The sequence below is a fragment of the Urocitellus parryii genome, chromosome 14 (assembly GCF_045843805.1).
Source record: "Urocitellus parryii isolate mUroPar1 chromosome 14, mUroPar1.hap1, whole genome shotgun sequence".
NCBI lineage: Eukaryota > Metazoa > Chordata > Mammalia > Rodentia > Sciuridae > Urocitellus > Urocitellus parryii.
This window is the reverse complement of record NC_135544.1, coordinates 58,866,059-58,890,638: the sequence shown is the minus strand read 5'-3', so window position 1 is coordinate 58,890,638 and position 24,580 is coordinate 58,866,059. Positions and strand designations below refer to the sequence as shown.

Here is a 24,580-nt window from a genome sequence, read left to right as displayed (position 1 = left end):
GTTCTACTGCTTTGAAGAAATTATACCTCCCAGGATGCTAGATGTGATCGTTGGTTCCCTCTCCTCTGACCACCGTTTTCTTGGGCTTGCAGTAACTGAATGGATACAGCAAGACAAACAGAAGGAAACAGTATACCTGACCACTTAAAAAAGCAGTTCAGGGCTAGGGATGTGGCTCAAGCGGTAGCGCTCGCCTGGCATGCGTGCGGTCCGGGTTCGATCCTCAGCACCACATACAAACAAAGATGTTGTGTCTGCCAAAAACTAAAAAATAAATATTAAAAAAATTCTCTCTCTCTCTCTAAAAGAAAAAAAAGCAGTTCAGACAAAACGTTGCATACAAGTAGAGAGTAGAAAGGTGGTTACCAGAGGCTGGGGAGAGTGGAGGCAGGGATGGGGAGAGGTTGGCCATGGTTAGACAGGAGCAAGAAGCTCTGCTGCGCCATGCATGGTAGGGTGGCCACAGATAACAATGATATATAATGTCCATTTCAAAAAGCTAGACGAAAGGAGTTTGACTGTTTTCCCCACAAAGAAATGATAAATGTTTGAGGAGACAGAGATTCTTACCCTGACTTGCATCTATTGAACATCTGTTCAGGGAGCAGCAGGGACAGACTCCCTTCCCTAGAACAGGGCTGAATGGAACCTGGCTACCCTGGCCCTCCAACTCATTTCCATGTGCCTCTGTGTTCCTCCCTGGTCTACAGTGTTCCCAGACTGTCTGTTCTCTGCACTACATTATGCAAATCCCAGCCAGCCAGTATCCATAGAAACCAAATCTCCCATCTTCCCTAGCCTGCTCCCTGGCAAAGGAAACCCACCGGAGCAACACCCACAAACAAGGACAAACACCACCCCAGAGCAGGAAGGGTTCCCTTACCATCAGACTCAGTCCTTACTGACCTGTCTTCCCACCCTCTGGTTACTGTTGGAAGGAGCAGGTGGGACAGGTCAGGGCACAAAGTTCTGTTCTTTCTGAAATCCTGAAGGGAATATTAATAAGCTCAGTTTCTCCCATCACTAACGATTGTCTTTGTCCAATCCAAATCACTATCATTAAGATCACCTTCACTGGGCATGAGCCAGTATTTGACATCATCTTCATGCATACAGCTACATGAACCATTTTGGAACATGACAACACAATTTCATTGTGCATGATACGATGACTAATTTTATGATTTGTGAAGATCTGCTCCTCTCTAGAATCTTCTGCTATGCCTAAAACGTTATGACTCTTTTTCTCCAGGCTCAAAACAAGGCAAAGCCTCTGGTACCACACCCAGATTCTTAAAGACTGTAGGCAGCTGTCTTCTCTTCTTTGGGATACACAGCTCTTGCCAATGACACGGGTTGACCTGGGGAAAAACATGCAAGTGTCCAAGTTGCCCTGTTTACAGAAGTTCAATGCTCTACCAAAGCTTCGCAGCTATGTGAGGACCAGGGCCAGGAGTAACGATAGTGAACTCAGCTGTTAATATTTGTCCAACTTCCAGAGTTTTACACACTTGCTCCCTTAAAGTCTATAACCACCTTAAGAGACAGGAACTCTTAGGTCTTTTCCACATGATGACACCAAGAGGCAGAGGGGCTGTCTCCCCCCAGGGTCACAGTGGTGGTCAGTTTGAACTCTGGGCGTCCAATACCATATCCAGCCTTTTAACCAATGGACACCTTTGGGAAGACAGAGATTTTAAAAAAAAACCTATGTTGAAGTCTTAGGTTTAAGGTTTCCATTTAGCTTTTCTCCTCTTGGTTTTAGACACCAATTATAATGCAATATTTAAACAAAAAACAAAATCCACCAATTGAACTGAGTGCATGAAAACATCCCAGACAAACCTCCCCCTTGAGAAGGGAAAACTATTTTAATAACATGCTTGGAGTTTTCTCCTCCTGCTGGGTTGCTTACAGATACAGTATGGGACAATCTGCATTTTAATTATAGTGTGCTGGGCAGGGAGGGGCAGAATACTCTTGTAGGTTATGTGCCATACACAGAATCTCTCTGTAAAGATAAAAAACACTGATAGGAGGGACTGCCTACTAGGAGAGCTGAATGTGCAGAGGTGTGAGATTGTTCTAGTACATTTTGTACCTTTGGGTTTATTGCCATGTAAACAGATTAAATATACACAAGCACACATGTACGTGCGCACGCGCCACACACACACACACACACACACACACACACACACACAAATTAAAGGCAAATTACTGCTTGCCTTTTTTTGTAAGTGCATTCCAGGTCTGTATGTTTAACTCTGAAATCTATTTTTTTTTTTGGTACCACAACCACTTTTCCACGTTATTGAAACTTTTTCACAAATGTTAAGTTGTATAGACATACTCTTGTCAAAAATCTGAAGGAAAGTAAGCGTTCCCAACATAACTTCCACATCTCAGCTTCTCACTTTTCTTTGGGATTCATCGTGATTGTGAATCATAATTTCAACATGCAGAACATCCCACTTGCTGAAGAATTAGCCAACAGTAATAAGCCTATACTAGGTTTAGGGTGGAATACTCGACATTTTTCCAAAGTCTGCCTCACTGGATCCCTGAGAAGCCTGAGGCAGGTACTGTCACCCTCTTTCTACTTGCAGCAGATGTCCAAAAGCCTCAGGTAGCTTCTCCATCGCAGGGTTGGAATCTGGGTCCAGGATCCTGACCCTTGTTCCTTACCAAATGCTGCCAGTTGTTTTGTGGAGTAGTTGAGGACAGCTTGCCTGACCTGCAGGTCATACCTCTAAAAGGTTTCATGTTGATTAGTGACAGAGATATGTTCTGAGATGTGTACTCTTCAGCTACTTTGTCACTGTGAACATTGAGTGTGCTTACCAAACCTTGATGGCACAGCCTACTGCACATCTGGGCTGTGTGGTACAGCCCCCGCTCCAAGGCTGCAAACCTGTGTGCACGCTATTGCAGTGGCACAGTCGGCCACCGTGACATAGTACATATCTAAACACAGAGAAGGCATAGAAAGATACTAATCAGAATTTTTCAGCCCCATTATTATCTTGCCCCTACTTTGTATTTATGACCCGTCATTGACATGATACATCCACACAAGAACCACCTACAGTGGCCCGGGATATCCCTGGACCTAGGACAGCAAAGGTGATAATGATGTAGTCCCTACATTCAAGCAGAGAAGACAGTCAGGTGCCTTCCAGCAGGAGGGACAACACACAATAGCAGCACAGGAACCCTGGGCAGGATCTATAACAACAGAGGCAAAGTGGGCAGAAGCTTACTGGGGAGAGTTCTGTTAATATCTAAGGTGTTGGGAACACTCCTGCCGGGCACCATCATTAACCATGGGGCTTACTAGACTGCCACTGTTTTGATAGTTAACCAACAACAATCCCATTCTGCCAAAACTTCACCCTTCAGAAGCAAGAAGGAAGAAAATGGCTTTTACACACTGAGTTATGACCAAGTGATCACTGGTGCCAATGAGCAAGTTCAAGGAGCCAGGGGGGACTCTCCTGCTATTTGCCTTGGCACTCACAAGTCTGCTCCCCAGGATCCCATCTAAAGGGCACACAATTAGGGGTTAGGGGAGATCTGCAGATGAGGACATCAGCCCAGGCAGGTAAGAAGTGGGCCCTGAGACATCAGCACACAGGTGGCACAGCAAATATAACCAGAATAGTCCGAGTAACCAACAGCAGGTCACTGTGATACAAATGGCCCTGTGAGTACTAGGCAGTGTGTGTGTGACAGCCTGGTGTGCCTGGAGCCATGTGAGATGGAGCCAGGACACCCAGTAGAACAGAGTCCAGCCACAGTGAGCTCCGAAAGCTGCATTGCAGAAATGCACATGAGCAGGTCAGGAGTGGGGGCCACTCTGGGTGGCCATTGGAGACCAAAGGATGGTGCATCTGGTGGCAGCACATAGATGGATTCAAAAGGAGAATAAGACAGGCAGTGTACAGTGGGCTGCTACCTCCAGGGTGGATGTCGGAATGAGGAGTAAGAGGCACAGGTGGGAGAGTATTCAAGGAAGACCCTTGGAGAGGGGCTTACTGCCAACAGGATAGCCACCTTACCATAAGCACATCCAGAACCGAGGCCAGATGGTCTCAAGGGCAGTGTCAAAAGGAGGATTCCTAAGATCTGTAAGCAACCGAAAAAAAAAAACCATACTGGACAATATCCAAATTAAAAAACTGGGGGTTTCAAAGGATGTCACCAAGAACGTGAATGGACACACCTAGAATGAAGAGGAAAGTTTATAAGTTCTATATCTGACAAAGGGACTAGTCTCTAGAATACATAGAGAACCCTTACAACTCAACAAAAAGACAACCCAGCTAAAAATGGGGAAAGGCTCTAAAGACAGTTCCCCCAACAGATATACAAATGGCCAATAAGTGCATGAAAAAGCTACTTGGTATCAGCATCAAGGAAATGCAAATCAAAGCCAAAGCCATACCACTTCACCTTCACAGGAGGGCTAAGTCAGAACACAGATCACAGTGCTGACAAGGGTGCTGTGCACCCGGAATCCACACACACTGCTGGTGGGAGTCAAAGGCTGCATCGGAAAGCAGCTTGGCGGTTCCTCAAAAGGTTAAGAAGAGTCACCATAAGACACAGCATGTCTATGCCTAGGTGGACACCAAAGAGAGAGAGAGACAGATCCACAGAAAAATCTGTACACAGATGTTCCCAGCAGCACTACTCAAAACCAACACAACGTGGAAACAGGCCAAATACCCATCAATTGGCGAACAATAAAACACAGTACATCATTTCGTACAACGGAATATTACAATAAGAATACATACTATAACATGGAAAAACTGACTTTCAAGAACACCAAAGAAATAATGTCAAAAGAAAAAGCACATCATTTTTATTTCTTTGAAAAGGAGACCCAGGCTATCCAAATTATCCTATATCTTAAAAAAAAAAAAAAAAAAAAAAAAAAAAAACTCGTAACAGCTTGGGTGAAAATAGTTTTAAACATTTATTCTAACCAACAAGTCAAGCTGATCATACAGAATCTGTACTTGACAGGTTAAACCCCAGCAGAGCGCACACACTCACAACTGCTTGGTTCCCAAAGTGCCTAGAGCTTTTTTTTTGGGGGGGGGGGGCGCTGAGAATCTGACACAAGTGAGCTCATTTGCCAACTGCCAAGCTGGCCCCAGTGGCATGTCACACCTGGTCCCTCCCCACTAGTTACATAACCAATGTGCACAACACACTTATAACCAGGACTCCTAATTGCTGTTTAGAACATCAGCTGTTATGAAGTGGGGAATCCAGGCTGGAATGTGCCGCTAACTATAACACGGTACCCACGGGACAGTGTCTCCTTCCATGTTGTCAATTCCCAGGACACAGTGAGCTGGAAATTAGAAAGCATTTGCAGGCATGAGAAAGGAAAGGTGGAGGTTTATAGTGGAGAGGAGAAACAGGAATGAAACCCAACAGGGAGCAAGCCGGATGAGGTCAGTGACACGCAGCAGTGAGGACGAGGGACACTGCCTTCCTTCTCACTGCACAGCACCTGTCTTCCGAACGGCCTCCCTCGGACCACACCCTTCCTTTCTTCCTAACTGGAAGGGGCACCTCTTCCCTTCCCTTCTCATACTTTCACCAGAGGAACTCACCCCACAGTAATAATGGAAGGACACGGTCTTCTAGTCCCACTGTCTAGTGTACAGATGAGGAAAGTGAGGCCCAGCGAGGGAACAGGTGCACAGCATGATTTTAAGTTTGTTAAGTGCTCTGGATCTCTTGGTTCAGAGATTAGCTCTTGATGTACAACCAGGTAAACTGGAGTTGATAGATAGGGATGGGCAGCTTTGCCTCCTACCTTACAGGACCCCCAGGAAGATCCGTGCAAGTTTTAAATTAGTAACATAAAGCAGTAGCTAAGCTGAGCCCTGCACTGTTTGCTGAATTCCTGATGTTCCAGCACTGGAGTGACCGCAGCTCCTAAACTAGCCAATCCCTAGACAGCCACCAAGCCTGAAGGCTGCCTGTCCCGTGAGTCCAGCAACCTAGACCATGGAATCTCACCACTTCCTGTAGCAGGCTCTCTGCCAAGTCAACATCTCCTGTCCTAATCATCCTAAGGCAGGTGCAAGAATCGAGGAGCCGTCCTCACACGCCAGAACCCACTGCAACTACTCAAGACTGGTGAGCGTCCACCTGGTCTATGCTGCCCCACCCATTCCTTCCCAGGAAAACCACAACACAGGCTTTGCCAGCACCTTCCCCTCTTTCCCTTTGCATCTTGACTGACCCTAGTGCTTTCCTGTGTGACTCCATGTGGCATGGCTGGGAAATGAGTGACAGACTCTTTCCAACAGCAGTCATCTCCTGATTAGTTGGTTTAACCATACCTGGAAAATAATAAAACCTACATTTTAAAACAGGCCTGTTCTGGAAGTAAACATTTTCTCCAGAAATTCTCAAATGAGGACTTAAAAATTCACACCCTGGGTAGAGCCTGGACCCATGAGGTACTTCCTGGATGGCTTTTAACTGAGCAGAGAAGGGACCAAAAATAAAGACGAGGCATAGGGCCTAGAGTCACAGAAAAAGGCAAGACGGATGGCAGAGGATGCTGGCACCTCACAAGAGAGTGGGCAGAGGTGCCGAGGCCAGGGGAGGGCTTCGGGAAGAGGCAGGAATAAAGCAGGCCCGCGGCACAGCATGCGGCAGGCCTGGGCCAGTTCAGACGCCCAGCTCTTCCTTTATAGCGATGCGCAAGGGGCAGATGCTCAAGGGCTCAGGGGGCCCGTCACCCCGCGCACCCCCAAGGTAAAAGTAGGGCCGCACCTCCCCAAAGCGTGCATGGAAGGTGTATAGGTGGCAGTTATGCTCAGCATCATAGAAGGACAGCTCGCCCTCTTCGCACTCCAGCTCCACACGTAGGCGGCGCGGGATGGCCAAGACCAGGGGCGAGGTGGCCGGGTCCGAGGTCACACAGTGGTCCCCCTCCACACCCTGCGTGCGGCACACGTACCAGAAGCCAGAGCGTGTGTCATGGTAGCAGCTGTGTGAGTGGCCTTCTGCACCTGTATCTGGCTGCACCCGCACCACACCCACCCGCCAGCTCTGCAGGTCACCCAGGGCCACCTCCCAAGCATGGGAGCCCTGAGAGAAGGTGCAGGAGCCCAGCAGGCAGGGTGCTGAGGAGAAGCGCTCTGGGTTTTCCACCTGCACGCGGTAGCCATGGTTGGTGACGCTGGTGAGGTCATCAGACACTGAGAGCCAGCCTGCTGCAGTGTTGGGATCGAAGCTGAAGGGCACTGAGGGCAGAAGGGGGACAGTCAGCAAACCTGATACTCTCCCACCTGCCACACCAGGTGGTGTCCCCAGGGCCCCAAAATGACCACCTCAGTTCTAGTTGCCCTGGGTTGATGGGAATCATGGGTTCAAATGTATCCGCCAAAAGGTATGTGGAAATCCTAGCCCCCACCCAGTGGCCCAGAATGTGCCTTTATTTGGAAATGGGCGTTACTATAAATACAGTTAAGATGAAGTCAGACTGGAGCAGGGTGGAACTTGAACCCACCTTGACTGTGCCCTTATAAAAAGGGGAATGGAGACAACACGAGGGGAAAAGCCATGTAGCAGAGGGCAGAGGGTGAGTGCTGCAGCTGCAGGCCAAGGGCAGCCAGGCCTGCCAGCCAACACCAGAAGCTAGAAGAGACACAGAGGGTCCCTGCCACAGGTTTCAGAGGACCACAGCCCTGCTGTCACCTGAGCATGAGCTTCTAGCCTTCACAACCATGAGAGAATGGGTTTCTGTCATTTAAGGCACCCCGTGTGTGGTCCTTTGGTGACCTTGGACGGAGAAGGCCTTTCATCATACAAGTTACAGTTCTGAATAGAGGAAGTATTTCTCTTTCTGAAGAGGACAGAGGGTCAGGGCCTGTATAGGAAGGTGGTCTGCCAGGAGGGGCTGCAGCCATCAGGCAGGAGGGCAATGACCAGGGTCAAGGGCTGCTGGGAGGCCAGTGGAGAGAATGGGCAGAGCCTGGCAGAGTGGAGCTTGGCAGCTCTGTGATAGCATGAAGTACCTTCCCTGGGTGCGAACACCTCCCTGCACCCCCTTACCAGACTTGATGGAACTGATCATCTTCTTCCACACGCGGTACTGCAGGGAGTCCAGGTACCGGCAGGGGTTGATGAGCATGCCGGGCTGGATGGGCTCTGGCTCCACGGTGCAGAAGAGCCTGTGGAAGGAGGACTGGGCATGGTAGGTGCAGTTGGGGCAAAGCACCTGGGCTGATCTGGGTTCACTGGAAATGGGCAACAGGCCCTGCTCCCTTGCCTCAGGCCTAGGTTTCCTGGCCGCCTTCCCCAAGACAAACCTGGATTGGTCCAGGAACCGACTGAGCTGCCACACCCTTCAGGATTCAGTAGGAGGGCTCATCCCGCCCCAGCTGGGAGAGATAGAAATAGGAGGTTCTCCAACACGGCTGCCATCCTTGTGGACAGAAATCACACTTACACATCTGCTTGTGGGATGTGTAACAAATTGGAAGGGACCTTAACAGTGCTCTACTCCAACAAAACCAAGAGGTCACAGTCCTTTGATTGAGCACCTCTGGTGACAGGGAACTCACTACTTCCCCTACTTCCCAAAGCCCTCTCTTTTATCTTTGGACAGCTCAGACAGGGACATAGTTCTTAATTATTCATCCCAGAGAACCCAAAGCCATCAAGGCACACGAGTGTGCAGGACAAGGGCCTGTCCTGAAGCTCTCGAGGAAGGAGGCTGGTCAAGAAAGATGTCTAAATGGTAGGTGGCCACAGAGAAGCATGAGCAGATGCATGCTGCTCTCCCTCCCCTCACAGTGGCTGGAGACCCTCCATGCCAGCCAGAATTGGAGAGCCTCAAAGAAAGGTCTCTCCATCTGGCAGTCCCCACCACTCCCTGCAGATCCCACCAGCTGGCTGCGTTACCTGCCTGGCCCTGGAGCCACTGGATTTTGCACCTTTGGTGTTTCTGCCTGCTCTTCCCCTCCCCTCTACCAGACTTGGCAACTTACCGGCGCTTTCGGCTCTTGTGTTTCTGAAAGACACAGACACAGAGAAAGCATGATAAGTTTCTGACCTCAAGAGGAGCCATGCATCCCATGTTCATGGATCAGAAGACTTAATATTGTTAAGACGTCCATTCTCCTCAAGCTGATCTAGGTATTCAGCAGAATTCCTTTCAAAATCCCAGGTACTTTCTTTGTAGAAACTGACTCTAAATTTCATATGGAAATTCAAGGAACCCCAAAGAGCCAAATAATCTTTAAAAAGAAGAGTAAAGTTGGAGGACTCACACTCCCCAATTTCACAGCTTAATATAGAGGAACAGTAGTCAAGACAGTGCAAGACTAACATGTGGGCAGACAGGGAGATCAATGGAAGGAACAGAACTGAAAGTCCAGAAGTAAACCCTCACATTCACTGTTAGCCAATTATCTATGAGGGCAGCAAAATCATTTAAGAGAGGAATGGTCTTTCCAACAAATTGTAAAAATTGTTAAAGTACACACTAACATGTCAAATAAAGGTGGACCCTAACTTTATGCCATATTTTAAAAAATGACATAAAATACATCAAAGGCCTAAATATAGAGCTAAACCTGAGAAAGAACTTGTGCCTAGAACACAAAGAATTTTTAGAACTGACAAAGAAACGACCTAATTAAAAAATGTTTAAAAAAAGTAGAATTGATACTTCTCCAAAGAAGACCTACAAATGACCAATAAGCACATGAAAAGATGCTAAATATCGTTAGCCATCATGAAATGTAAATCAAAATAATGAGATATCACTTCAAACTCAATGGTATGGCTACTTATAAAAAAAAAATATATATATAAAGAGTTGGCAAGGATGTAAAGAAAGTAGAATCATTATTCACCGCTGACGGGAATATAAAGCAGTGCACTTGCCTTGCAAAAGAATCTGGCAGCTCTTCAAAGGGTCAGAGTTACCAAAAAAGCTAGCAACATCCAAGAGAAATGAAAACATGTGCATATAACTGGTATATTAGCTGGGTGTGGTGGCCTGTGCCTGTCATTCCAGTGATTTGGGAGGCTGAGACAGGATCACAAGTTCAAGGCCAGCCTCAGCAAGTCAGCCAGACTCTGTCTCAAGATTGAAAAAAAAAAAAAAACAAGCACTAGGGATGTAGCTCAGTGGTAAAAGCACCCTGGGTTCCACCCCCAGTACAAAACAAACCAAAACCCTGGTATATGAATGTTTATAGCCCCATTACCTACAAGAGCAAAAAGTAGAAACAACCCAAATAATCACAAATTGATGAACAGATAAAATGTAATATACAATGGAATAGTATCATTCGACCATAACAAGGAAAGAACTATTAGATGCTAAGACATGGATGAAGTTTCAAAATATGCTGAGTGAAAGAAACCCATCACAAAAGATATTATATAGATATTATATGACTCCATTTATGTGAAATGTGTAGAATAGGCAAATTAGGTAGACAAGAGAGACTGGTGGCTGAAAGGCACCAGGACAGGAGGGATGGGGGAGTGAGAGCTGAAGGGTTTGGAGCTTCTTTTTGGGTGGATGAAATGATCTGAAATACAGATTGTCATGATGGTGGCACAACTGTACAGTGCTGAAATCACTGAACTGTATGTTTTAAATGAGTGACAAGCTGGGTGTAGTGGTGTGGGGCTGTAGTTCCAATTACTCGGGAAGCAAGAAGGTCACTCGAGCCCAGCAATCTGAAGCCAGCCAAAGCAAGAGTGAGATCCTATCTTTTAAAAAACTAAATAACAACAACAACAAAAATGGGTGATTTACACAATGCAATATATAAATTATATCTCAATACAGCTGTTATTTAGAAAAACAAAATCACAAACCAAAATCATTGGCAGGATGACGATTTCCTTACAGAATCGTCAAGGAAAGAACCAATTTAAATTCATTGAGTGATTCTGTAATCAGTGCCCTCCGGAGACAAAGCATATCATGGCTTGACATGAGGTGGTCAACCCACAAAGGTCCTCCCAGGATGGGACACACTGCTGGAACACAGTATTTGCCCCCTGTTCCAGAAGGTGAGCTGTCGTTGTGAAGAGGATAGCATGTCGTCCTGATCATCCTGATTTACAAACCAGCCTTCTCTGTGGGGCCCAACGATGCAATCAACCAAAGTGAGAAAAAATAAACTCAATGGCATTTGTTTTTTTAAATGAGAATGGAATCATTCTCAAGAGAGAACAAGCCGTATTTAAATATAAAAAAAATCTGATTTTGAAAGACCCCGTTTACTGGGGGTAGAGAGAGAAGAAACCAAGGATGGCACAAAAGCAAAGAGAACAGGGAGAGCGAGAGAGCGAGAGAGAGAGATAGAGAGAGAGAGACAGGGAGGGCAGGGGAGAGAAGAGGCTGGAGACGCCACCCTGTCACGCCCCTGGCCTCTGACAAGCAGCACACCGATGCCGTCAGCCAGGAGGCCACAGGAAGACTGGCATGGCGGGGCTGGTGACCATGGTTCTCTGGTCCCTGAATATCCAGCCCCATCACAGAACTCGGCGGCCGCGCTCCTCACCATGAGAAAAGAGACATCGTCTTCCTTCAGTTCCATCTGCAGCCGCTCGATCTCTTGGGCCAGCACCTCCGTCTCTTCTGTGAGTTGCTTCATCTTCTCATCGGCCAGGAGCTGCTTCTGCCTGGTCTCCTGGGCCACAGCCTCCAGAACAGCCTGCTCCTCCACCCTCAGGAACTCACGGAGCTTGTCGAACTCCTGCCGGATGCGACCTTCCAGCCACGCAGCCTCCACCTGCAGCAGAGAGCAGAGTCAGTGACTCAGACCTGGGGAGCCTCTGCTATCCCCGAACTGGTGACCTTCAGACTTTCAGAAAGAATCCTATGTAGAACCCTAGAGATGAAGCATCGATGCAAGACTTGACTAGCACAAATTTATAAGTTTAATTTCAAATGGGAGGGCATAGAAGCTGTTTTGATAACTTTTTAGAAATCACTGGTCAAGCACGGTGGTGCACGCCTGCAGTCCCAGTGATTTGGAACACTGAGGAAGGAGGGTTTCAAGTTCAAGACCAGCCTCAGCAACTCAGCAAGGCCCTAAGCAGCTTAGTGAGACCCTCTTTAAAAACAAGAAAAAGAAATCACTGCTTATTGATGATAACCCTAGTCCTGCAACCTCCTCACACACAACAGTCTGTATCTCATTTGGGTTCTCAATAGCATGGAAAACCCTGTGTGACAGAAGTGAATTATTTCAAATAGCAACAATTTTTAAAACTTGTTTGCCTTCAAATCTTTTGCCCTTAAATATGTCTGATCCAGAGGTTTACTAAAACAGTGGGAAGTATTTAACACTCAATCATAAAAATGTGGACATTCTAAATCATAATCACAAAAAATATTAAGAAAATGAGACCCAAACCATACAAATACTCAGCGAAAAAGCAAAGAAATACTTCTTGCCTGAGAATAAGAAAGAAATTGCCTAGCATAATATGAAACAAAAAAAGACTCAAACAATGAGATAAATGAATGTATATAAAAGATAAGCTTTAAATGGCAAGACCTTATAAGCAGGGTTAAATACATGCATGTAATTCCAAAATGACTCCTGTATAAATGACCCCCCCCAAAAAAAACCCTGAAAATAATTCATTGAAAAAGAAATGACAAACTGGGAAAAATGTTTGCAATATATTCAACAAACTAGTATTAGTCTTAATATACAAAGCACTCCAAAAATCCAATGGGAGAAAAGACAAATATTCCAAGAACAAAAAAAGGATATGAATTGGCATTCACATCATTCACAGAAGAAATCCATACTGTGAAAAGATGGGCAAATGAGAACAGACCTCCTAAGAAGAGTTGACTCTACTGATTCTTCTCACACAGGACAAGAAAGGATGGAGCAAAGAGGAAAATTTGGCAAGAGCCGAGGCAACTCTAGCCACTGTCACACTGTTAGGGACAGCCTCATGGTAAAGGGGTAAACGACAGAATATATACTCAGTGACTTGGATTCAAAGAATTTAATGGGAAAAGCACCCATCCAGCTAGAACTCTGGAGGCCTCAACCCGACCACCTTAAGAACCCTGGCCTCCACAAGAAGCCTAAGAGCTCTCTGCTGCCTGGCATAGAGAGATGGATGCACCCCCCTTTCCCCCAGTCCAGCCCCACACCCACAAATGTAGGTATTCTGATCATGGAAACGTACAGGGAAGCATTCCCCTGGTGAGCCAACTCCCGGGGGGTAACAGGCACCTTGTTTCCCACCTTTAGAATGCCCAGCAATCTCTCTTAGGATCTAGTAATATAGCTAATATATGTGCAATGTCTAGCTGGTATGGCAATGCTCTGAGAAGCCTCTGTGTTAGAGGCTCATCAAACCTCGACCTTGATTGCAGGCACATCGTTCCTAGGAATAAAGGAACTTATTTGCTAGATAACTACAATGTTTCACCAAGCTCTGCTGCTCCTGGAGCTGCCCACCTAACAGTAACTTCAGACAATGGACCTTCTTGAGAACTGCACAAAGCTCCTACATTGCATACTATAACTGTAAAATTTAACTGCAGAATAAGCAACCTTGCTGATACTCTAAACAATAATGTAGTTATGGTACTAATGACCAAACATAACCTATTGGTATAAATAAACGTGGCCACTTGGACACCTTCCCTGCCTCTGCACCTCGTCTCTGTGTCTCCCTTTATTATTTCTTTACACACAAAACCAGCCAAACAGCTTTGGCCATGACGACATGGGTTACAGGGCAGAAATGAAGCCTGATGACTCCATGACAGCACCAGAAGAACACCACAAACGGTGTCCTCCAGCAACGGCAGGCTGCAATCTCATTTGTGGACTGGAATCTCAGTCTGTACTCATGGCTCTGACCTAAGATGATCAAATGGTGCCACTCTGTCAACTCAGCTTCTTGGTCTCCAAAACATGACAAACGTTGAATGGCCTCTCTCTGTGGGCACTCAGATGCATTACCTTATCTCAAAGTTTCAAAAAATCCTAGGAAGAGGGAATTTCTTTCTACAGGTGAGTGCATGAGTTTGGTGGGGGCCGAGGGATCTGCGAGGAGACATCCAGGGTTGGATTTCCAAGGTCAGCCTGCAGCTTACTACCCTGGCCTCTGTATTTCACAGGCCCGACTCCTGCTCTGCTCCTCCAGCTTGGGACAGGCTGGTTTCTGACCGTCTCGCTGACCCTGGCTCTGGTCTCTCACCTTCTGAGAGATGACTGCTTCTAGTAATTACCACTCAGCTGCACTCATCTCAGCCACAGCTGACATACCTGGTTTGGGCTGCTGCGCACTACAATGCCTGAGTGGCCAAGGACTGGGCTCAGGGAAGCCTCCTAATATCTAGCCATGGAACCAGCCACAAGTTCATTACTGGTCCCCTACAGGTGCCCAGAACTTCCAGACATTGGGAATGTGCTCACTTTCCTTGTATTTTGATGAGAGGGGACAAACTAGAAAACAAGATAATGAAGTGTCTTGAAGAAAATGAGGGAGACTAAAGCAGGGTAAAAGGGAAGGGCTAGTCTGGGTAGCAGCAGGGAAAGCTTCCCAAGGGATGTGTAAGCTGAAATTTTAAAGGCATCTTTGACTATAGGGCCAGGGGAACAGCTTTAGCTCATTTAAGGGACTGAGAAGGCCACAGAAGTGGCAGAAGCACAGAGCACCAAGCCACAGAACAGCAGATGAACTTGGGGCAGGCAAGGGGCAGACGACAGCCTTGGCCATGGGAAGGAGTCTGGACCGCAGTCTGGGGCACGGAACTACACTAGGCGCTTTTAAGTAGAGGAATGGCATAGCGATGTGCTTTTCCAAAAGACCACTGGAGTGCTTGGAGAGTGGAAAGAACAGAACAAAGAACAGAAGACCAAGAACAGAAGCAGGGAGCAGGCCAGGAAGGAGGCGCAGCAATGCAGGTGGAGTTCGATGGACATGTATGGTTCAGAGACAGGGAACAGGGCTGTGGTGGAGTGGACACAGACACTGAAAGGACACCAGGAATCACAGGAACCCAGTCGGCGGGGGCCTGCGCAGAGTGAATGGCGAAATGCAGCACACACTGAGGTTATTCTTAAATGACAGTGCAATGGCACGGGTGGCTTCTTAGGCCATGCCTGTGCTGCTGGCGTGCCATGCCCAGGTCTTCAGTGAGGCAGTGTAGTCCAGACAGCAGCTGAGAGCAAGGCTGTATGAGACTTCCAAGTCCACAGCTAGCCCACGGGCGGCATCAACAGAGCCAAGGCCAACCATCCCCTGCTTCTCCGTGGCTGCACACTGGGTCCAAGCACTCACCTGATTGTGCTTGGCGATGGCCTCGTAGGAGCGTCGCATGGCCCAGAAGGCCTTGGCTTTCTCCCGCAGCGTGCACTCCATGTTTCTACACTTGGCCTGATGTGGGGAATGAGAAGAAGGCAGGGAGGCAAATTAGGACTGGAGGCCAGACAGGGAGGACAAACACCACATTTATAACTGGAATTCCACTTTGACAAGAGCATGAAAAACAGCATTTACTGGTCCAGGCTGAGCTCTGAGTCCCTGAGCTGTGGGGATAAGACAGGGGGAGGGGCCACAGGCTCCCTTTGAAATTTCCCAGACTGTACTGGTCTGAAGTCACTAACCTTAGGGGGTCTGACCTGACCCCCTTATTTCCCATCAAATGAAGTTATTTCCCATAAGGCCTTCTCTAAACACTTCCCTCCAGACCCTTCCTTCTCCTGACATTCTCATATTGCTTAGATCACGTGACAGACTTTAATTATCAAATTCAAATATTTATCTCTTCAGTAGTTTTTGTTTTTTAAATTTTAATTATTGCTTCTGAACTTTCTGGACTCCCTGAAGAACACTGTGAATTTTAGGTTGGATTCCTACCTTTTCATCTACATTGTGAGAAACCTTCTCATATATTTTCTTTTGGAAAAACAGTAAATATTCTAATAATAATAATCTAATATTACTAATATTAGATTAATTCTAATAAAAATAATAATGATTCTAATAATAGTACTGGTAAATTACCATCACCATTTATGGAGCACTTACATGTAGCAGGGACAGTGCTAATTACTTAATACCAGTTTCCTACCCGATAAGAGAGATATCACTATGGAGCTCATGGGTTGACAAATCAGTGCATGTCAAGGGCTGAGAAGTGGGCAGGCACACAGTATGTGTTGCAAGGTCTAGCTCTTAGTACCAATAAGTGCCACTTGTGAGCCAAGAAATTTAATTCTCCTATCAGATGTTTCAGGTTTCTTAATGTACAGCATAAATGCTAAGACAACCTCATCTAGATCTCATCCTTATCCAACTCCAATTTGTTTTCCAGATCTTTCTTCCCCCTTGATATGCAGACTTATCACACAATAGGTGTTTACCATGGTGCCTACTGCTAGGACCTCTTCACTCAGGAGCCACAGTGGGCAATTGAGACTCCCTCTCTGCCGGGGGCACAGGCTTATCAAGGAGGCAATGAACATCCTCTATTGCAACTAGGGATCTGCCAGGCTTGAATTGAAAGCTGAGGACCCAGAAAGTAGTGAGTAGTTAGGAAAGGGTAGAAAGAACTAGAAGGGGAATGTCTTAGTCCATTTTCTGTTTGCAGTAATACAACAGCATAGGATAAGCTATTAGGAAACAGGCTGATTCTGGCTCAGAGTTCTGAGCTGAGACTTAGGGCCATGTCTGGTGATAGTCTTCCAGGATAGCTAAGTTCCAGTATGGGTGAGGGCATCACACAATGGGAAACAGGAAGTGCATGTGAATCCTGTTTCTTCCCCTCTCATAAAGCCACTAGGATGGTGGGGGCTCTGACACTCCTATCTAATCCGAATCAAAGGCTCCACCTCTAAACACCAGTCACATTAAGTTTCTACCCTCTTAATACCTTGCAATGAAGATTAAATGTCAACCTGAGTTTTTAGAGAGGATGAACCACATGCAAACCATGGTGGGGAGACCTCTGAAGGTAGCTAAGAGTAATTGGACTCCCTCGGTTGATACTTCTCAGGCTAATTCTGAGAAGGTAGCCCCGGGCAGGGGACCAAGGCTTCGGGACCTACGTCAAAGTCCAGAGGCATGTATAAGAAAGGGGTCCAGACAAGGCAGTTAGAGGCCTGGGCCTCCGAGGGAGTTTGGAGTGGGTCTGGTATTAAAAACACTAAACTTGAGTTCTGACCCAAGAATTTTACCATGTTTACCCCAAAGCTGCAAGAAGTGAATGAATTTTCCCAAGTTTCCATTTTCTCATTAATAAATGTAACTATCTTCATAGTCCCCTGGAAGGGTCTGTGTTTGAGTATTTTGTGGATTTGCAAGTAGTCTAAGAGAATTCTTAGTTAGTGTTTTCGTTGAATGAGGAACCAAAAAAATCCACCAAGGTAAGCCCATCCTGAGTCACCTCATACACAGTGTGACACATGCTCTTGGTTCCTACAACGTCAGCACCAGCATATGTAAATGTGTTAATGATTACCAGGCACTAGTCTGTATGAGTGTCATGGTCTTGGCCTATCGAGGGAAGAGCAATACACTCAGCAGGTAGAGGGTGTATGGGTGCTGTAAGCTGGCCAACCATGTGCATCACCTGAGTTTGAGTTTCTGAGTTCTTCAAAAAGGGAAGCTTTGACTCCTGAATGAAGCCAGCACTTGGAACACAGTAAAGAGAATCAATCAAAAGGATCTCTGCCAAGAGTAGAGATTTAGTTTCAGCAAAATAAAATCTTGTAATTAATATTTTAACTGGAATTGTATAGATCCTAATTTTGCTTAGACTTAATCTGGCAACTTCCTTTGGTTTATTGCATATCTGTGATATAGGCAAGAGCAATTTATATGTTTTGTGTTTGTGTGTACCTACGTGGTAACATATTTAAGCCACACTGTTGGAACACTTTTTCCTTTAAGAGGAGCAAGCACGTTGTTCAGGTTTGAGAAACACTGCGCTCCAGGACTTCCTAAGGTCCCCCAAGCACTTGTGTTCTTTCTAGAGCTCTGTTTAAACATTTCCGTTACATTCCAAAATCTCCTAAGTCCTTCTGGTCATATCTCACTGTACTGAGGACACCAGGCAAACTCTTTAACATGCCCTTGGATGCCCTGTGGGATCTGTCCCAAACTTCTTCATTCCTCATGTAGAATGTCCTTTGGTCACTGCAGGCCCCACCCAATGCCCCCACTACTGCTACTGGCCTTCCCTTACGCCTCTGGGCCTTCAGGTCTTGTGAAGTCAGTCCTTCAGAGGCTCCTTCCCATGCCTCAACAGACGAAAAAAGCAGGCTTTCCTCTTAGAGTGTCTCATCTTTCACTGAAACTTCAATTATTAGTGAGAGTATTCAACTGTGCCTGTCAACTTCATCCAGGCAGGATCTCTAGAACTGGACTGTATTCTGCTGGACACACTGTGCCCAGCACATTGCAGGTGTTCAACCTATCTACTCTCCGCACATTGACAATGATCAACAGCCACCCAGAGGCCTGCTTATCCAAACACAGTTGGCTGCCCACAGCTCTGGGAACAGAGCATCAGCAGCACTGAGAAGGCTCTCTCAAAACCCATGACCAGAGCAGGGACCAAACTAGGCCCAGGGGAAGTCTAGCTACTAGCTCTGTGACTTTGGCAATTACTTACTGAGACTGTCTTTATACTGTACCTCATTACACTGTAAGATAGGGATAACGCTACTACCTGCAGCAAGCTGAAATGCCCCGCAACCCTGCAAAGCCCAAGTTCTAATCACTACAACCGTGAATGTTATGGCAAAAGGGATTCTGCAGATGACGGAATTAAGGATCTTGATACGGGGAGATTCTTCTGGATCATCTGAGTGGGTCCACTGTAATCACGAGGGCCTTATGAGAGAGGTGGTAGTCAGCCAAGGAAGGCAATAAGATAACTGAAGCAGAAGTCAGAGTCATGCTCCCTAAAGATGGAGAAGACAAGGAAACATGTTCTCCCCTGAAACCTCCAAAAGGAATGCAGCTTGTAGACAGCCTGAATTTGGGCCTTCTGACCTCTAGAACTACATTCAACTTATGCTTAGATGGTGGCCAAAGTGATCTTTTTTCTAAAACATACTATCTCATCACAACCCCCGTCTGAGAATCCCACAGGGCTCCCCACAGCCAGCAGGGCTTTTGACCTAGCTCCTTCTCACATGGCAGTGGGATGGGAGGGGGGATCCCACACTGCTCCCCCCAGAACCATCACGCATGTCCAATCATGCAGAACCATGTCGTGTCTACTAACTCCTGACTTCCCCTCTAAAACATGAACTTCATAAGAAAAGGGGCTATCTCAGGGACCTGGGCACCCAGAACAGGTTCTAGCACACAGGAGGCCCTCAGCTGACTCATGTTTGTCTGGTAAATGAATGAGTCGCACCCTGCTTCAGGCGGCCCTGGACTAGACCATTCCCTGCCTCTCAGGCATCACCCTGAGGGCCCACTGGCCTGACACAAGGCTCCATCTGCATCTCCATCCCGTTGTAACCACTGATACTCTCTAGGTGCCTGGAAAGTCAGGTTTCCTCACTTCCAGACCCTTTCAGACACTACTGTCTCTGCCACATCCTCACTCCTTCCCCTGGCTAATACTTCCACAGCCCTCAGGTCTCTCCTGGAAGCTCCTTGAGGGTGCGAATTCTCTATCTCATCTCCTGCAGCTCCTCTAGGACCCAGCAGGGCAAGACATCTGCTAATTAAGAAAGCTGTCATGGAACCTCATGCTTCCTGGCCCCAGGTTCACTACTCTTGAATCCTGGCTTGGGGCTTGGCTCCAACCTGGGGAGAGTCTGTGAGTGTTCCTGGCCTTGACTCCTGTCCATCTCCTGATCTGCAGCTCTGCCAGCCCCATGAGAATTAGTCACACCTTGACTCATGGTCCCACTACCTAGACCCTAGTTCCCAGTGAGCCCAGCACTTTCTTCATCTGTCTCAAATCAGTATCTAACACTTCTGCCAGTGGGAGTGCATAGGAGTCACAGGGTTACTCAATCAAACATGCATAATGATGGCACTCCTGAGTTCTCTTTTACTTGTCTATGCCAAAATGTGTGTGGAACTATAACAAACTTAAAATTATTCCTCAATAAAGGCACTGCAAAGAAAGGAGAGGGGATGTGTGGAGTACCTCCTTCTGGACACAGCTTCCTGCCAGCTAACCAGTGTTCTCCAAACTTTTGGTCTGATACATGCATTAGTAGGTGATAAAACAAATTTACTGCTTCTTTCCTTTTTGAGTGCTGGGGATGGGAGCCAGGACCTCACACATGCCAGCAAAAGCTCTACCACTGAGCCACATCCCCAGCTCCAAATTTTAGTGTTTTCACATTGTGTAACTTCTTCCAGAGTACAATGGGCATTTCCAGAATTTTACTTTTATTTTTTTTACTATTGATACATATATATGGGTGATGTAGGGTGTGACTCATTCATTCACAGACAAACGTGCCGAAAACGAACGTGTTTCTAAGGGCTAAAGTCTAAATATTTCTGAAAAATTCTTAGCTAGGTTAACCCTTATTTCCTAATCACTTTTTCCTTTCTATAACAGACTTCTCCACATTACTTTTACCCTGTAAGTTGTTCCCTGGTTCACAGCTATTGGAACTCTACGCGTTAAGATGCTAAAAGAATGATAGAGAATCAACCAGTGGGCCTGAGCCAAGGGCCTCTCCCCACAGTTACACAAACTTTGGGATCAGCTGAGGACGGTGACTGAGCTGCGGAAACCTTAAGGCTCTACATCCCTTGCCAGGTCCTGGGCTCCTCTCCCACTTCTAAACTGAGGGTTCGTGGGCGTTTACCCACACTGGTGCAGCTCAGAGGGACCTGGCCACCGCCGCTGGCTGGGCCGGGCCGCTCAGAAGGGGGCGGGGCTGTCTGGAGAAGGTCGCCGACCCTGTCTCCCACTTCCTGTTTGCACTCTCTGACCCATCCTGGGCCGGCCTTGAAGAAGACAGACCCAACAGATAACCACATTCGCGGTGGGGGTCTTGAGGAAGCCCCGGAGCTGGAGCGGGGAGCCCGGGAGGCCTGAGCACGCGCCGCGCTAGCAGGCTGGAGGGCGGAGCCCGGGTGCAGGGATGCGGTCCAGCCCCGGCCACCACGAGTGCGCTGGATCACTGGGCGCTCACCGCCACTCTTACCCGAAAGTCGTGGGCAGTGTCCTTCACTGGCTGCATGCGATGTCCCCGGTGGCGGGGGTCGGCCTGGCATGAGCAGCAGAGCAGCTCCTTGTCCTCGAGGCAGAAAAGACTCAACTGGCCGCGGTGCAAGCGGCAGAGGCGCGGGGATCGCGGGCCTGTCCAGCGCGCGCCCTCGGCCTCCTCGCGCAGCAGCTTCTCCACCAGGTTGTTCAGGGTGTGGTTGGTGCGCAGGTCGGCGGGCGACGCCCGGTCCTTGCACACCGGGCAGGTGGGCGCCACTTGCACTTCCCAGCAGCGGCTCACGCACCCGCGGCAGAAGTTGTGGCCACAGTGCAGCGTCACCGCATCGCGGAAGGGGTCGTAGCAGACCGCGCAGAGCAGCTCCTCTTTGAAGGAGCGGGAAGGCCCGGGGGACGCGGCGGGCCCGGGCTCCATGACCCACGAGCTGCGGGATCCGGTACCCGTAACTTTGGCTGGCGTCCCTCCCACCCGCCAAGCCGCCGACTGCGGGGCGGTGGGCGGTGCCCAACCCCTTCCTCTCGCGGCGGTGAGCGGCGGCGGCGCTGGCCAATCGCGAGTGGCGTGCTCGGCTGGTTCCGCCCCACTTCCTGTTTGCGCGTGAAGGCGGGAAGAGCCGGTCGGGCTGCGGAGCTGGTTGTAGCCGCCCTCTGCCGACTGGCGCGTCCCCTAGACGCGCTGCGCTGCGCGCCCTAGTGTCACTGGACGCCTGCGTCCTTATTGAAGTGGGAAATGAAGTCTAGGAACCCCTTCCTTAACCGAGTCATGGAAACCTCTGGCCCGCGACGTGGGAGACACCCGGGATCCTGACTTGGTTCCGAAGTCGTGGCTGGGTCTTAAAGCAGCTTCCGTGGGCTCGCGCTTAGAGTGGCGGTGCCTTCGTAAAGGCCTGTCTTGAGTGACAGGCCTCGTCCATCACTTCTTTTTGGCCAGTCTTCTGGCCTGGAGGCAGCAGGCGAGGAGAGCGGTTGGTGGGAGGACCTCTGGGAAGACGTGGTTCTTGCCCCGGGGTTGAATGAGTCTAGTGTTTCAGGATGTGGCTGCTTGTGAGGAAAATGACTGTAACTTACCTCGTCCCTCTGAAGTGTGAGGCTGAAAGGGAGGGAAGTGTGGAGCGTGCTCCTGACATCAGGCAGGTCTCCCTTAAAGCAAAGGAATGAAAGACTTCTTTGAACCAGAATCCAAGCTGAATTCCTGCCGGGTTTGCCGGGCCGAGCCCCTGCGATTCCCCTTTCCTGCAGCAGTGTGATTATTTTGCAGCTTTCTCCTGTAGGATACTGTTCACATGCGGTGCTTCTATTCCTGGTTTCTGCTGAGAAACGACTCTTGGGGTTGGGCATCTGTATGTCTTGAGAGCAGAGGCACTGTCTGAATTTTCCAAGGATGTTTCTATGGTGAACAACTTTGGAGGACAGAAATAATTTCTCGTCCAGACAAAGTTCTGGCAGAAGTAGTCCCCATTATAGATTCCAGTTTCCTAAATTTGGGAATTTCTCTTCTGTAATGCAACCTACTGGGGCCCTCATCACAAAGACTTGTGGGAATTGAGGCTCAGGAAATCGGCCCAGTAACAATGCTGACTACACTTAGTGCTGTCAAGAATTGTCCTTTGTCTCTGACCCAGTGGACTCATATCTCCTACCATCGTTCATGAATCTGTAGCAAGCTAACTGCTTGCAAGTAGGATAAAATTTCAAACCCTTTACAGTTCTAGATAATTTTCTTCCAAATTTTTTCAGAATAGCCCTTTCCTCATAGGAAATGCACATCACTAATTTTCATTGCCTTCAGTATTTCTTATATGTGATCTATATTCACCTGGGGAGCTTTGTACATGGAGATTCCCAGACCCCATTTCATCCTTCTTACCTGTCTTGGCCAGGAATCTGCATTTTCATGTGATCACCATGTAATTCTCAAGCACACTAAAGTTTGAGAGTCATTGTTCTAGATCTTCTCACCCAACAAGTTGTCAGGTGTCCAGTGATGGTTAGTGGTTCAAAAATGAATCTTAGGGCCTGGGGTTGTGGCTGTGCAGTGGATTGCTCGCCTAGCACTTGTGAGGCCCTAGGCTCGATCTTTTAGCACCACATAAAAATAAATAAATAAAAATATTGTGTCCAACTAAAAAATAAATATTTTTTTTTTTAAAAATGAATCTTAGAAGCAATATCTAAAGAAAGCCACAAGATGGGGCTGATAATCCTGTACTACATTTACCTCCCTGGAAAATGCTGTCATTTTCTTTCATTGTGTCCTTTTACCATGTGTGCCACTTGCTCTGTGAAACTATATTGCTATCTGTGGGTTTCATTCTGTTCTTATATGATTTTCTTTGTTTTGTTGCTATTTTTCTCAGATTCTGAGTGGGACCACAAATCAAAACAAAGATGTAGAGTAGAAATTAACACGTACCTTTTTAACTAAAAATCAAAAGTTAACACTAGAGCAATGAGGTTCGCCAGTCCTTTTGGAAATAGGGAAGGGTTATATTCCAGACTCTAGCACTAGCCAGGGAGGGACATGACCTAGGGCATATATTTTACTTTTCTGATTTCCTAAACTGTTTAAGGAAAGGTAGCATTAATTGCTCCAAGTGTATACCAGATCAGACACTGAAACTGTCTAATTCTTTACATAATTTCAGGTAGGAGTGACAAAGATTTTATCTAGAGATCAGAGAAAAGATCTCTAGATAAATTTCGGTGACTATAACAGCCTGTCACCAACTTTTCTTTCAGTAGAAACACTTTATTCAGAGGTATTTATTAAATTTCATGTCCTCAGTATAGTAACTAAACTACTACAGTAATCTACAAAGTTCTCATTTTCTCTAACTCCCCCTACCACATGTCCCAAGCCAGGCACAGCTATATTTCCAAACTCCTTGCCATCATCTTGTAAATCTATATAGAGAGCAACATTTTTTTTTTTAAATGTTGTTAGGGTATAAAGAGAAGAAAGACTAATGTTTTCTGTTGCTATAATTGAGTACCACAGACTGGGAAATTTATTGAGAATATAGATTCTTTAGCTTACAATTCTGGGGGCTGAGAAGTCCAAATTCTGGAAGCATGGTGCCAGCCTGATAAGGGGCCTCTTACTGCATTTTAACATGGCAGAGGGAAGCAGGGCACACATACCAGTAATCCCAGTGACTCAGGAGGCTGAGGCAGGATTGTGGGTTCAAAGCCAGCCTCAGCAACTCTGCAAGGCCCTAAGCAGCTTAGTGAGACCTTGTCTTACAAAAAAAAAAAAAAAAAAGCTGGGGGTGTGGCTCAGTGGTTAAGCATCCTGGGTTCAATCCCTGGTACAAAAAAAAAAAAAAGTGGCAGAGGACATCACATGGCCTGATAGCTCAGGTCTCTTCA

General features: G+C 47.2%; 1 protein-coding gene across 5 annotated transcripts; it reads right to left on the bottom strand.

Annotated features, from left to right (window-relative positions):
• Positions 1–4,993: 4,993 nt before the first annotated feature.
• On the bottom strand, positions 4,994–24,209 carry Trim35 (tripartite motif containing 35). Of its 5 annotated transcripts, XR_003301706.2 has the most exons (8): positions 21,192–24,209; positions 15,337–15,432; positions 11,574–11,804; positions 9,033–9,055; positions 8,095–8,213; positions 6,811–7,283; positions 6,272–6,371; positions 4,994–5,368 (listed from the first exon to the last, which is right to left on the bottom strand). XR_003301706.2 is itself a non-coding variant. In XM_026398883.2 (7 exons), exons 1-7 carry the CDS (start codon positions 21,624–21,626, stop codon positions 5,347–5,349), a joined length of 1,212 nt encoding a protein of 403 aa, XP_026254668.2. In that variant the 5' UTR covers positions 21,627–24,209; the 3' UTR covers positions 4,995–5,346. The 5 variants fall into 5 exon arrangements, 4 of the variants coding, with proteins under 4 accessions (XP_026254668.2, XP_026254665.2, XP_026254667.2 ...); XM_026398883.2 differs by lacking the exon at positions 6,272–6,371 and having other exon boundaries at positions 4,995–5,368; positions 6,998–7,283; XM_026398882.2 differs by having other exon boundaries at positions 4,998–6,371.
• Between the last annotated feature and the right edge of the window lie 371 nt (positions 24,210–24,580).

Excerpts from the sequence above, each read along its gene's own strand:
- Trim35 (XM_026398880.2), bottom strand. The coding sequence starts at position 21,626 with ATGGAGCCCGGGCCCGCCGCGTCCCCCGGGCCTTCCCGCTCCTTCAAA. Across the intron at positions 11,805-15,336 it reads CCATCGCCAAGCACAATCAG|GTGGAGGCTGCGTGGCTGGA; the intron begins GTGAGTGCTTGG and ends TCTCTGCTGCAG. Across the intron at positions 7,284-8,094 it reads GATCAGTTCCATCAAGTCTG|TGCCCTTCAGCTTCGATCCC; the intron begins GTAAGGGGGTGC and ends TTCTGCCCTCAG.